This window comes from Triturus cristatus, chromosome 1_1 (genome assembly GCF_964204655.1).
Source record: "Triturus cristatus chromosome 1_1, aTriCri1.1, whole genome shotgun sequence".
Taxonomy (NCBI): domain Eukaryota; kingdom Metazoa; phylum Chordata; class Amphibia; order Caudata; family Salamandridae; genus Triturus; species Triturus cristatus.
The window spans coordinates 1064826323-1064840974 of record NC_140579.1 but is presented as its reverse complement, the minus strand read 5'-3'; the positions used below and the strand labels follow the sequence as shown (position 1 = coordinate 1064840974).

Genomic DNA, 14652 nt, shown 5'->3' with positions numbered 1-14652 from the left:
TTGGAAATGGTCTCCCTTATGGATGCCAAGCAATGAGCACGAAGCGCATACAACTATGATTGAGTTGTTACACCGAGGGTACTTCATTTTTAGGTCTCGCCTGATCCAGCGCATGCGCTGGTCTGGCCGAGACATTTAGTAACTGCTTTGAAAAGTGCTACCAAAGCGGCCACCAGCTTACTGTCGCGCGCACAAGCGCGCGCGCATCCCTAGCGTGCTTTAGCGCGTCATCGCGATGACTTTCGCTTTCAGAGTGATCGCGATGACTTTCGCTTTTACGACCGCACGGCGTTACTTTTACTGCCGCGCAGCATTACTTTTACTGCCGCGCGGCCAATGCTTGTTAATAACATATAGTAATATCGCAAGACGGTAATCCCGCATCCAATCCTTCTAATTTGCACACTGCTGCAGGAAAAGCTGCTGTTTTTTTTTTAATCGAATGCACTTTACTGAGAAAAGCCTCACGTTTAAGATGCCTCATTGCACATAGATCTAGCTCACCTTACTAACTCGCGCACCCCCCAAAGGAGCGATAGTTCTGTTTAACACTCAACTCATCCCGGAGCCCATTGTACTAGGAATATCCCTCACCCAACTTTGCCATTTTGCTCATTGCCCCAGGGGAGGGAGCTGATCTCAGACTTTAAAAAGAATAATGATCTTTATTGAGAAAATGAAAATGTCCATGCTCATAATGCTTTATAGATCAAGCACCTTAAAAGCCAGCGGTTGGCAGACTCCTAGCGCCCCTGAGGCGGCCTGAGAGACACCTTGCAAATTTGCACACTGCCCCATGGCATGCAGCGGGCCCTAGCCCTCCAAGGACCCATCCCCGCGCATGCAAATCTGCTAATTTTGAGACTTTTATAACCTTCACTGTTCATAAGTGGTTGGGGAGAATTAAATAAAGTTGCCGCTCCTCCACTTTTCCTTTTAAACATTGTGATCTTATTAACTGGGAAAAATTGTACTAAAGTGCTGCATTACCTTGTCTTTGCTTCCTTTCTTTCTTTAAACGTAACGTTGTGATTGGATCAATTGGAAAAACTTTAATAATTTTAAGTAATTGCGCAATAAATGTTTTCATTCATTCACTTATTTGCTTCATTCAATATTATTTTGGTGGAAAATTTACTGGACACATGGTTCTTTCTTTGACAAAGGGGTCCCCCACAGAGGAGCACGTGCGTGGATTTTCTGTGTGCCCTGGATGGGTCACAGTTTATGGAGATTTACTTAGTAACCGTTGAGGCTTAAGGCTTGTTTTTTCTGCGGCCACTTTCCCTGCTTCTACAGAAGATCAATAGTATGGTGTTTTCTAACAATCCTATCTTGTTAAATATTTTGTTCACATAAAGCATTAGGTTGGGAAAAACTGAAAGGCAGACTGTCATTATTAGTCACAGTTGTTAGGAGGAGTGATTCTTGTTCCCCACTGTATAAATCATCCGAAGTGGAAGCGAAACTTCTGAGTACCTTTTAAAAAAATAAAATAAATGAAAGTCGTTGACAGCAGAGCTGATGTTTGCGGTGTCTGCCCTTTTTGGTGGCATTTGTTTTTCTCGTCTCCATGATGAGGCCAGCGGGATTGCGCACCCTTTCTACATGGGGGCCGCGTGCGCAGCGCGTGAGCGTCCCCTGAATAGTAATGGCCTCCGTGGAGCCAGCCGAGTTTCTGTTCTAACTTCCGTCTCGGAGGGCGCTGTTGACGTTGTAGGAACCCAGCCTGTTGATCGGCATCTTTTCTGGGTTATAAAATCAGACGACTGCCCGATTACTGTCTAGTCGGAAGTTTGTGTACAGTGGTTTTTTGAGTTGGTGCTCAACTGGTGTGTGGGGGAAAGGTTGTTAAAATGGTCTGAGTTTAAAGTCTCTCGAATCAATAAATGCAAATTCATTTCAACTAGATCGTCATGTTAGGCAAGCTACCAGAATGCAAGGTGTTCCGTTGGAATCCGCTTTTATAACCTCATAATTCTTTTCAAACATTTTGAAGAAAATGTTGGCTTCTGGCCCGTGTGCCTGGAAAGGAAGGAGGGCGTGCCCCGGGACTTTTAAGCACCACTTGAAATAGTTGCATGCGGAGTGTTGTGAGTCTAAAGGGACACTGTAAAAGCTCTTGCTAAAATCATACTGGCTTCAAATCATGCTTCAGCTGTTTCTACCTCTTTCTAGCAATACAGATTTAGGACTTAATTGGGAAATAAGACGTTCACTTGTCGAGGACTGGTCACTGTTGACTGACCCACAACCGCACTCAATATTTCAATTCATGGTATTTGCATCGACCTACGGAGCCAATAATTAAACTAAATAGCTGCAACACACTCACTGCGAAATTTAGGCCACGACTTTGAACTCAGATTGCTGTTGACCTAGACTAAACCAGCATTGGCATAGCTAATAGGTCTCACCTTTGGGACCTTATAAGTGTTTAGCCATGCAACAGTTGATGTTGTGGCACCAACGATATTGTGCTGCATAACTAAATACTTATAAGGTTCCAAAGGCGAGAGCTATAGGCTATGCCAATGCTTGTTGTAATTTTGATTTTCCTCTCTTGATATCTTATTTGTTATTTTACTTTGTGCTCTCCCCGTCTACCATCTTCTTTTTTCTTGCACTCTCTGTTTCCATCTCATTCTCTCTTTCTCGCCATCGCCTTTTTCTTTATTGATCTTTATCTCTTTCTTTCTCCCTTCTCTTCCGTATTTTTCTTATTCTCTTTATATTCTGTTGATTATTGATGCTCTTTCTTCCTATCCTCTTTTATTATGTTTCTATTTCTGTATCCCTCACCTCTTTCTCTCATCCTGTCTCTAACTCCAATCTTATTGCTCTTTGCCAGTTTGCCTTTTTCCTTTTTAGGTCTCGCCTGAGCCAGCGCTTTAGCGCTGCTCTGGCGAGAGCTATAGAAAGCGGGATTTGGAAGTGCAAACTAGTGCTTTTCAGACCGCCAACTACAGTGCATGTGCGCCGGGCGCGCGCACCATTTGTCAGCCTGCTGATCACTTTCGCGGCCGCTTTGATGTTCTCAGTGAGCCGCGTGGCCACTGAGAACATCAAAGCGGCCGCAAAAGTGCTCACCATATGCCAGCCTTCCCTGTGTTGCTTTAGCAATCACCGCCCCCCCCCCTTCCATGTTACCCTTTCTCTTTCATGGTCGCGCGGCGTTAATTTCACGGCCGCGCGGCCAATGCTTGTTAAGCAATGCTTGTAGTAGTACTGCAAAAGCTCTACTGTACAAGGCATAGTTCCCCTTTCACAATTTTCATGCCACCGTGCGAGGCCCAAGCACTTTGCACTTAGCGCGGCCCCCAACCTCACCGCCGCTCTAATTACAAGACTTCCGTTTCCGGGTCTCCCCGGCTGCTTCTAAACACCTTCTCCTCAGTGAGCGTTGCAGCGTGTCCTTTGCTATGTTTACACTGCACTCCGTGCTCACCGCATCCAAGTCTTTACTTTAGTCCACATCACCAAGCAGTCGATTGAAAGGGGCGCCGCATATTCACAGAAAATATATGCTCTTCGCCCAGGAAACTGGCTTAGCATCGACTGTAAAAATAATTTTTTTTAAACGCCGCAGACATGCCATATAGCTAGAAACCAACAGAGGTTAGTTGAGAGACGCTGGCTGAAGCGCTCGATGTACACTCACTTTACAGGCAGTGGGAGCGCGATTGAAAAGAAGCCTGTAAATATTGTTTTGGGCAGTTTCCGATGCGGGAAAAGGATACTGCAGACGGATTACTGTGAAAGCACTTAATTCTATGCTAGTTATTGAGTGTTGGCCACACATGATTGAAAGCCCAAGAGAAAGTCCAGTCCAGAGTCACCCGCACAACGCAAATCAACTTATTTTGAAAGCACTGACTGCCATGGACATCAGTCTGCATTCGAGAATGTCTCTTGAGCATATGATCTGAATGGACACTACGCTTCTTTCTGTTGTAATATTTTCTTTCACAATTCTGCTTCCCAAGAACAATAGGATTTTTTTTAACCTACCAATCCGCCTCAAAACTTCGGCCCCAACTGCAGGTTGTGATCTTGTAGCAGGCCTAGCTGTCTTATTCCAGTGATTACTTTATCATTTCTTATTCACCGTGAACACCAGTTGTGATTGTTTAAATAAAGCAGCACTTTGGGATTGTTATACTTTCTGCATGCATCCCTTTACAGCTCAAAAAGCAAGGCTGAACAATTGACTCGAGCGTGGTATGCTGCGTTTCTTTCCCAATTTAGAACAGAAATGCCATGTGAGTTTCTCTGAGAGATATGTGCCTGTGGTGTCTTCTGTATAAAATAATTAACCTCCATATCCTGTGTTTGATTGCTTTGAGAAACACTTTGAGAATTCTCTCAGCATTTCTGTGAGAGATTTGGTTTTGTTTACAACCGGAAGTGGAGAGGAATGCATGTGAAACTGATTTACACTTCCAGAGCAGAAATTGTTTAGGCAGAAAAAGAGGGGATAATAATTTCCACTGACGGTTTTGTTCGGCTTTTGGCTTCCTGCCACAGGTTGCTCATTTGCAAACGGCAGATGTGGGGCTCTGGAAACCCCGGCTTTATCGCAGAAAGCCATCGAGGCACGCAGGTAATAGATTATAACTAAAAGGTGTCATATGTAGCATGCAGAGAAATTCATGACATTCAGTGACATTCTGCAGACAATGTTCAAAACTACACAACGGAGTTGGAGGTTGAGAAATAGTGAGGATGGGGCAAGTGGCCGAGCAACATTTTTTTGTTTCACATGTAAACTTTATATGGTAATACTCAAAACTCTGAAAAAAAAACCATGGTTCCGTCTAGAAATCACTGCCTCTTTGGGGTCTTAACGTTACTTACTTCAGCTCTCTAGCATGTTGGCTACGTTTGTAATAATGAAATAGGATAAGAAAACATTTGAAGCCTGGCATCGACTTGTGAGCAACTGGTATTCCTCCATTTTTTGTTAAAAGAGCTGCCCTGAATTAAAAAATAACGAGCATTGGCATAGCCAATAGGTCTCGCCTTTGGGACCTTATAAGTGTTTAGTTATCCAGCACAATATCCTTGGTGCAACAAAATCAACTGTTGCATGGCTAAACACTTATAAGGTCCCAAAGGCGAGACATATTGGCTATACCAATGCTTGTTCTTCATCCCTCTAACTCTCTTAATCTTTCTTTCGTTGCTTTCCCTTTCATTTTCTTCCCCCTCTTTTCAGGTCTCGCCTGAGCCAGCGCATGCGCTGTCTCAGGCGAGACATTTAGCAAGTGGGTTTTCAAAGTCCTACCCACTGGCTTTTGCTGGCCTAAAGCTTGCGTTCACGCGAGCGTGAACGTGCACAGCTACCAGCTTTCAGCGCCCGAGGCGCCATCTGGAGCGTAATTACTTTCACTTTTGGTGGCGCTGCGCGCGCACCACTCACGTATTTGCCGGCGCGCGCGCACCCCTGCTTTGACTTTTGCCGTCTTTTTTTTAACGGCGCACGTGCACCCCTGCTTTCACTTGTTTGTTTATATGTTGTCGGTGATACTTTCAAAAGCGTTTTGTAAAAAAATAAACATTATTTGTTTTGCAAGGCTTGCTTGTTTTTTTGTTACGTTGTAATGTGAGCGTTGTGTTTGCAACGTGTTTTCAAAAAGCTTTGTTTCCCATCAATCACCATATCCGTGAAGCTGCCTTCACTCTCCTCCCGCCCCTCTCCAATCCCCATCTATTCTCCCACCCTGTGCCTGTTCCACACGCATTGTGTATGTTTTTTCTCCCTCGATCTGCTTATGCCCTTTTCTTGCACCGAGCATATGCCCTCCCTCTCTGGCGGGTGGCAAACATTTCAGAGCCATCATATCTGTCTGGCTTTCTTCCTTTCCCCCCAGCGGCGGCTCCTTCACAGGCACATTAAATCACTGGCGCATCCCAGAGAAATGCGGTCGCACCACAACCTTCTGCTGGTCCTGCATTCTGAGCTGCCTGACTCCTGGCATTGCAGAATTATGCTTCTTGTTGCTCTATTTTTTTAGCTAAAAACTTCCTTACGCCCAAAATGGATGCATGGATGCATTTCTCATTAACATTTACTGTGAAGTTCCGGGTTTGTATTTTGGTAATATCGCAGACACGAACACGGTTCCCCAGCTTCAACGTCGACCACTCTAGCCGTAAGGCTACATCCTCTACTTATGTAACCAAGTTGCTATCCCACTTCTGAGTTAGCCAGCCGAGGAGTCTTATGTCAGCAATGGCTAGAGAGGTCTGCTAGTTGATGATGTGGAAAGAAACTGAGCAGTCAAGATGAATAAATGCAAGAGGAAATATGCGTCTTAAGTTTTGTAACATACAACACATCGCCCTCGAATGAGATCTGCTCATGGTGTTTGAGCAACCAGACATGCTGCTCAAAATCTATTTGGAATGTGCATGCCTTTAGTTAGTCTCTGAAGCTTGTGTAGTGTTGAGTCACACGTTCAGACATTTTACTGAGTTTCTACCTCCCAGTTTCGGGGTTTCACTCAGATGAATTATGGCACACTTCAAAGTACTTAAACAGAATTTCCAGCTTAAAGCAATTTTGAAGTTTGAATAAAAGCCTTGAAGTTATGAATTTCGAATAATTTGCTAAATTATGGAAATACCTTTAAGAGGGTGCAACTGACTGGGTTTTACACCCCAAACCACCATTTTAATTACTAAAAAGGAATAACAAGTATTACCACAGAGTATCTGATGTCCACAGTAGATGTGCATTTGTAGCACATTCCTGATACAGTTGGAGAAATTCACTCTCTAAGAACTTGTTTCAATCGTTAGGACGGCAGGATAGAAACACCTGCCCTGGAGCTATGCGTCTCTCAAAAATCTGGTTATTTCATGTAGGAGTAAGGAGCAATAAAATGACTACTGTATGCTACATTTTCATTTCCCTGTTCGCTAAAACGTTTGGCGTGATTTTAGTTCTTTCTCCCTTTATCAGAAGTGCTGTTCTTTATCCCTGTAGTCAGGAATGCTGTTCCGGTGGTGTCTGGTTACAACAAAAATATAGGGAACACTTTGCACAATAATTCTCAATTACACTAACCAAATTACATATGCTAAAAAGAAATAAATCCAAAGAAAAAGATGGCGTTCATTAGAGAGTAAAGGCACATGTTTATTACATCTTTATATACATCTATTCACAATTGGTTTTCGTGGCAATGAGGGAGACACATACAATCATATAACAAGCATTGGCATAGCTAATAGGTCTCGCCTTTGGGACCTTATAAGTGTTTAGCCATGCCACAGGATATTGTGCTGCATAACTAAACACTTATAAGGTCCCAAAGGCGAGGCCTATTGGCTATGCCAATGCTTGTTCTCTTCTGTTCCTCTCTCACACCCACCCTCTGCCAGTCTCAACCTGCGTTTTTTAGGTCTCGGCTAGCAAAGGCTGCGCTTGCGGTGTCTCGCTCGCGAGATTTAATGACTTGGAGAAGAGGGGCTTGAACCCGCACCTCTTCTCTCCTCTTCTCCATTGGCTGGCCTCTTAAATGCTGGCCAGCCATTGGAGAAGAGGCTCGTCTCGCAAAACAAGCCCCGTCCTTTTCGGATTCGGGGGCGTGTTTTTTTGTTACTTTTCGCTGGGCGTGTTTTTCTCTCCTCCAGCCAATGGCAAGAGGAGAGAAAAGAAAAACACGCCCCCGAATCCGAAACCGCCGCTGCCTTTCTCCAAGGCATTTCTGCTTCACCTCGAAGAAAGGCGGTGGTGTTCATGGCGTCATCCACTCCCCCTGCTATCGGCGCTCCTCGGTCTAAACTACTTTCAACTGAAGCTTTGGTGCTGCGGCTGCTTTAGGGGGTCATCGGCGTCCCGCTCTGCCTTCTTTTCCTCTGAATCTTTGTTTCCCTTTGTCTCATAGGAAAGAGCCCTTTCCCTTAGTTATTTAGTGATGATTTTGCTCCCATAATCTTTCAGCCTGAATGTCGCCAAGGGCAGAAGTCTGTGCAGACCTCCACCCCTTCCAGTTTGCACTGTAATGATTTTTTTAAAGACAGTGTCTGCCAAAATGCTGCCCCTGGTGGGTGGCGCAGCTGGGGGTGGCTCTGTCGGGGGTGCCCGTCTTCTACTCCTCCTACGGCTCCTCCCAACTCCTTCCCCGCCCCAGGAGCCCGGACACAGACACACCGCGGCGGCCGCACTCCAACCGGACCCGGCTCCTGGCTCCCCTTACCCTATTGAAACGGCTCCAGCAGGTTTCCGGGGCCCAACCCCCCCCCCGTCCAGCAGTTAAGAACTGCACCCCGGGAAAGAAGGAGGGAAGCGGCAGAGTGGCCTACTCCAGGCCCCGGCTGCGGCCTGTTCCGGCCTTTGTGCCCCTCTCGCCGGGGCCTCAGTTGGGGACGGGGTGCAGCAGGCAGGGGGCTGAGGAGGGGCAGAGAGAGGGGAGGTGGAGGTGGAGGAAGACCGACTACTCTTACGATTTAAAAGCATTTCTTTTCATTTCCTGTCTGCTCCGTGCAGATTCTTAGTTTGTGGTGCCAGCCTCCTTCTGCACTGTACAGGTTGTAAAAGGCCATGAGCTATCTGTCCTGGCATCCGCTGCACAGGTTTAAGGAGGCCTCTGGTTTCAACCCGTCTCTGCTGAGTACAGGTTCTAGGATGCATCTAACTTCAGTCCCTGTGATCTCTTCCAGTTTGTGAGATTCACCCCCCCCCCCCTATTCCACAATGTGCCAGCTGAGAGACTTCTGGTTTTATAATGTGCCAGTTCTGCTGGGGTTCTGAATGGCACAGAGGTGTCAGCCGCTACCATAGCTGTACAATATTTTAGGCTGCGATATTGGGTCATACTATTGAAGTCTCAAACTCGGTGAACTTAACATTGAGTCAGATTCATTGAGAACAATGAGGCGTTCAGCTTTATGTACCTTCAAGCCCACCCTAGCCAATAACATTACCTCTGTATGTGGTTCATGTAAAAAAAAAACACTTTGTGGTTGTTTCTACCTCCTGTTGGTTATCACTACTCAGTACTTATAAACTTTGGAATAATTATGCGCCTGGTGAGCATTGAGAACCTCTATTTTCTCTGTCTAATGTATATCTCCGTTTATGTTATGTGTATTTGTAAAAAGCACGATCACCCCTGAGGGTATCCTGGTGCTGTGACTCTCATATAACTGTATATTTACTAACTAGACATACAGAAACGTATGCAACTGTACTAAGTCCTGTCCAGGTTTTTGGGCTTGTCTGTTAAAGTTGAGTGGATGTTGTAGCGCGGGTATATCTGGCGAGTGGGTGTAGGATATTATATTGTGTTTTAGTGGTGGTTCGGTGTCCAGGTAACAGCTGCAGTGTAGTGTTTAGAGCCTAGCTGTGGAATTATGGGTTGGGATATTGGTGAACCTGAGTAAATTTGTAAAATATTGCATCTTATAGACTGTTTTGTCAAGTGGTATTTCAGTGCGATCAACAGCAGTCCGGTTTGTAGCATAGAGTCATGGCATGATGCAGAACTGGGTTTGTGATATGGGGTGTAGAGAGTTAACCTGTGTGGATTCGTAGCTAATATTGCTAGTTGAAATATTGTCTTGTTTATGCTCTGCTTCTGAATCCGCTGCTGCCAGTCCCCATCCCCATCTGCGCTGCCCTAGCCTGCTGCTGCTCCTCAGAGCGCCACCTCACACCTCATTTTCCCTGTCTGGATCCCAGTCTGGGCTGTCACGTGCACCTAATCATGTACTTTTGATTTTTTTGTACTTTCGGTGTGCACGGACCCAGTGGCTATGTGTACGTGCTTTGCATGTTTATAGTCAGTCACTCAGTGGAAAGGTATGTCGCTGGTAGAAGGGGGCCCGCAGCGTGTCGGCCGGCAGTGAGTAGGGTGCATGGAGAAGCTTTGACCTGAGTCCTCTTTTACGGAACAACCCTCACGTTTCGTGTCTTCAAAAATACAGCGTGTCTGCCTGTTTCGTATGATTATGAGAAGAAGTGATCTGGTAACTAAACTGCACTCTTCGGAACCAGAGATCCGGGTTTGCAAATTGGTTGCTTCTGTTGTGTGATCCTTCCCAAATTACCCGAGTGTCTTCCTCTGACCCGCGTCTCTTGTCTGGCAAAAATAAACGGGAGTGCCTCGGTGTATTGTGTAAAGTTTGCACTGTATGTTCTCCATGAAAAACATACTTATAGTTAAAAAATAACTTAATGATGGTAAGTGATGAGCATTATACGCGGTAGGTTGTATATGAGGCGCACTTGTTTATAAGTTGGATTCTGAACCAAACCGACACATCGGTGATTGCTGGCCATTTACTTAACCCTCAGATATCTTTAATGCGATTCAATTGTATGAATGACTCGGCGAAGGCTTGTATCAGCTGTGCTCTTCTGCTTCAGTTTCAGTTATTTGTTTGATGCTGGAGGCGAGAGTGCGTATAAACTCCTCCCCCTCGTTAATCCAATTCCGCTTTGGAATTCAGAGATTCGTGCCTGCCCCGATCACGCTAGAAGCTGTTATTTTTAAACATTAGCATATCTACCAAGTCATCCCTGGTTATGAGATAGTTTAGTGTTTGTCCACGATTCACAAACATTTTGTGCTGGTTTTGTGTTACAAAAATGATGCAAATCGGAGAAGGTAAGATTAAAATGTCTGTGGTGCACACCTGCCAACTTAATTTTTTGTGATAAATGCAAAGATCTAGAAACAACGGTGCCACTTCTGCTTTGGCTCCCAAAATCAATATGTATGTGTCTATATCTATGTGTGTGTGTGTGGTTCTGTATGTGTGGCTGTGTGTGTATGTGGCTCTGTGTATGTATGTGTGGCTCTGTGTGTGTGGCTTTGTGTGTGTGTGGCTCTGTGTAAGTGTGGGTGGCTCTGTGTGTGTGTGGGAGGCTCTATATGTGTGTGCCTCTGTGTGTGGCTCTGTGTGGGGGGCTTTTTTTGTAGGTGGCTCTATGCGTGGGTGGCTGTCTGTGTGTGGGTAACTCTGTGTGTGTGTAGGTGGCTCTGTGTGGGTGGCTCTATTTGTGTGTGGATTGCTCTGTGTAGGTGGCTCTGTGTAGGTGGCTCTGTGTGTGTGGGTGGCTCTGTTTGTGGGTGCAAATGCAATAGGTCTCACATTTGAGAGTGATTACGCTATTGACATTGTAAATAACAATCCCGTTTCTTTAACCTCTTCGATGCCGATGACGGAACGGTTCCGTCATGCACGCCGGTTGGGCTGTGCTTATGACGGAACCGTTCCGTCATGGCCCCGCCCGCGCTCAAATCTTTCAGCACTGCGCGGGAATCCGCGCAGCGCTGAAGAGGTTAAATGTTTTAAAAACATGAACAAAAATAATGTCATGAGCAATGCCAATAGCTCTAACTTTAACAATGCCGAGACCGTTGCATTGTAAATGCTTGTCTGTCTCTTCCCCTGTCTCTTGCTCTCTGACTTACACGTCCCTCCCCCTCTGCTCTTTATCTCTTGCGCCATCTCATTCTCTCCCTCTCTCTCGACTGTCCTTCGTGCCGGCACACACCTGCAAGGGATTTACCTGCAGCTCCGAGCAAAGCGGCTCAAGCGAGGCGAGCTGGGGCCTGTTCCTTAATTCCTAGGATGTTCGCAGCTCCCAACCCGAATGGGTCAGATCACGTGGAGACATTCCGTATTGTTTATCCCCTGAAACATAAGCGGCAAGGTCCCTGACTAACACAAGGCCGTGACTTTAAACAGCTGTGGTGTTAGTCACTCAGAGACAGTATCAGCAGCTTGTGGCTGGGCAGGTGGGGTCTTGCAAGCTACTCCCCCCCCCCCGTCCCCCCATGGTGCAATATCTGTAAAAAGCCCTATGGGGACAGGAGTCGCCAGTTTATTTAAAAATTATGTTGACCTCTTTGAGTTTCACAATCCCGTGAATTTTAAGAAGTAGTTACAATGAGATGATTAATGTATGTTTTTTCTTTCTGGGCAGGCCCCCCCAAGGCACGTGCTGCGCCGGACCACAGAGGGAGCCCCGCTGCAGTGGTACGACCCCGACGAGGCTCAGATTGTTAGCCAGGTGTAGAGATGCTCTGAAGGTGCGTCCACTTCTCTGCCCTGCCAGGGACTGCACTGTGTACACGAGCGCCCAGTGGCTAAAAATGGATTTGCCTAAAAAGGAAAACAAAGCCTTGGACCTCTACTGCTCATGGCTTCCAGCACAGCTGTCACAAGATCCTCTGGGTGCGTCTACAATGACACTGAATTACAATATAAAGGGAAATTTGGGACAAGTCTGACGCATACCTAGAGCAGCCGATCACGAGGGCCTTCAAGCAGGTCTCTGATGCCCTCACCCATGGCCAAGAGTTGAATTACACAGACGAAGAAGTACTTACCAACTGGGCCCTTTTCTTCTTTCCGGTCATGACATGGAGTTATGACATGTAGATTTGTTATGTTGTTTGCCTGACAAGGCATGTGACTGTCTATAAGCCACAAATTTAACATGGGATTCTGGGGAACTTTAAGCGGTGCTTACATTCCAGAGGGTTTGTAAAACCCAGTTGACATCCTGGCGATCGGGATTGGTTGTGACATGTTGTCACTTTAAAAACAAATGAAACTAACTTTTTCATATTAATGTAAATAGATTTCTAAACATTTTACAAATGTTATTTATTGTCATAGCCTGCTGTGTCGTCCGCTACGCAGGTTCCACATTTATGATTACTGACCGTATAGTGTCACATCCCCTTCTTCTCATCTTTATGAGAGAACCCGTTAAATAGTCATCTAGTCATTTCTCCTATAGGGCATCTTGGAACTTGTGAGAAATGGGTGAACAGTCCCACCTTGTATAGAAGGGAATCTTACTTTTTGTAAACCTTCTTAATGGCCGGCCATTGAGAAGGTTTGTCTAACAGTGTTCCCCCTCCAGGGTGAAGGGAGGGACTTGATATACCAGGGAAGGACGTCTCCAGGAACAGAATGCTTTACTAATATGAATTAACAGGCTTATTTTTTAATTACAAAGTTGTTTCTTGGGTGCTCATTTAATTTCTTAAAGTTAATATAAACCCGATAATTGGTATGAGAAGTTCGCATTTGATATATTGGTTTCCTCTGATGCCCACTTGCCTGCAACTCAGAGTTGCAAAACTATTGCTCCTAAGTGCCTGTAGATGTATAGATGGTGGTCTCCAGATTTCTTTTTATCTTTAGGGCTGCTGCCACTCACACATGTTATTCAGATCTAATAGATTCAGGCTGGTGATGTGACACTTTCCTCAAACTGCACCACAAAGGCATTTCAAGATGGTGCTAAGCATGGGCACCGCTAACCACCCTATGGTGGTGTTTGAGTGCGTTATGTCCACGCACATGTAGGCCAAATGAGTTGTTTGAACTTCCTTTGCAAGAGCTTGGTAATGGAGTGCCAGTATTCTATGCAATCAAGGTGGGGCATGCCAACGCTGAGAGACAAGGCCGGTGAGAGATTGCCAGTCTCTGGCACCAGACAAACCTGAACTAAGAGGATCATGTGAGGAGGAATGTCTTGTGCACGATGCGGTTGTTCAAATAGCAGGGAGAAGTGATTACTTTTTTATGGTCAGAGTCACTTTTAGGTCTCACCTACATCCGGGAATGCTGTAGCGCATGCACTCTCACGTGCAAGAGATATTGTATTGTTGTGTGGGCTTGGAGCCCGCCCATTGCTTGCCATTCCGGGACTTCATTGTCTCTCCTATTTGATTCCTTCTAATCGGGCAGCACGTGCCGTCTTCACTTTCTCTTCTTTCGGCAGGAGCGTGGACAGAGTACTGATTGCTTTAGATGTATTAAGGCACTGTTAAAGGGAACAAAAGTATTCTCTTCCAGTAGAGACAAACCTGCATTGGTGGGCTAGGGCAACTCTGACAATACATCTATTGTTGTTGCCCTATGACCGCAATGTAAAGGAGTTTGCACAATTGCCAAGAACTTGTCATAGCCACTCTACACCAGAGAGGCATGCTGCTGTGAGTATACTAAGAACTTGGTGATCACTCTCTGCAAGAGACACTGGCTCTGCCTTCTGTTACTTTGAGACAGTAGTATGAGAAATTGGGGCCTCAAGGGTTTTGAGTCTGTCTCTTTATATGGAATTTCTTTGTAATATCTGGAATATAGAACATTCTAACAAGGGGACCCTTCTCTGTTATTATCAATACACAGTATTGTAAAGTCTCTATTTTAATACTTTTCATATGAGTGAAATAGAGAAATATTAGTTTTTGTAAAAAAACTAGATTTTTTTTAATGGAATATTTTTATAGAACTCATTTTTTAAATTCATGGTTAAGTGCTGTGTGTTTTGGGGATATTCCTTCTCTCAGAATGAGTGCAGACATTAAACGAAGCAGGTTATTTGGTGACCTCGCAGTGAAGACTAGTCAGTTTATCTGCAACAGATATATATATATATCCAAGAAATTGTTCTCCAAGCAAAGGGGCCCCCATCCCTGCAGGGCGGCTTCACGTACACGGGCATGGAGCGACCCGTGAATTGGAACACCAAAACACACAAAAGAAGTGAAGCCCAACGTAGAAATCACTGGCTTTATTGCATTGCATGGGTAGCAGGACATCTCCTTGCGCGTTTCAGCCGTTATTGCTGGACTTGCTCACAGGTGAGGTGATTCTTTCAATAGGTGAACT

The 14652-nt window shown here is 45.4% G+C and overlaps 1 protein-coding gene across 7 annotated transcripts in view; it reads left to right on the top strand.

Moving 5' to 3' along the window:
* Positions 1-14150, top strand: part of LOC146871529 (innate immunity activator protein-like) — a 375144-nt gene extending 360994 nt beyond the window's left edge. For all 7 annotated transcript variants that reach the window (XM_085651157.1, XM_085651149.1, XM_085651154.1 and 4 more), the window contains one exon: positions 11945-14150. In XM_085651157.1, the coding sequence (XP_085507283.1) occupies positions 11945-12037 (93 nt within the window). In that variant the 3' untranslated portion in view covers positions 12038-14150. The remainder of the gene's footprint in view (positions 1-11944) is intronic.
* Positions 14151-14652: the final 502 nt, after the last annotated feature.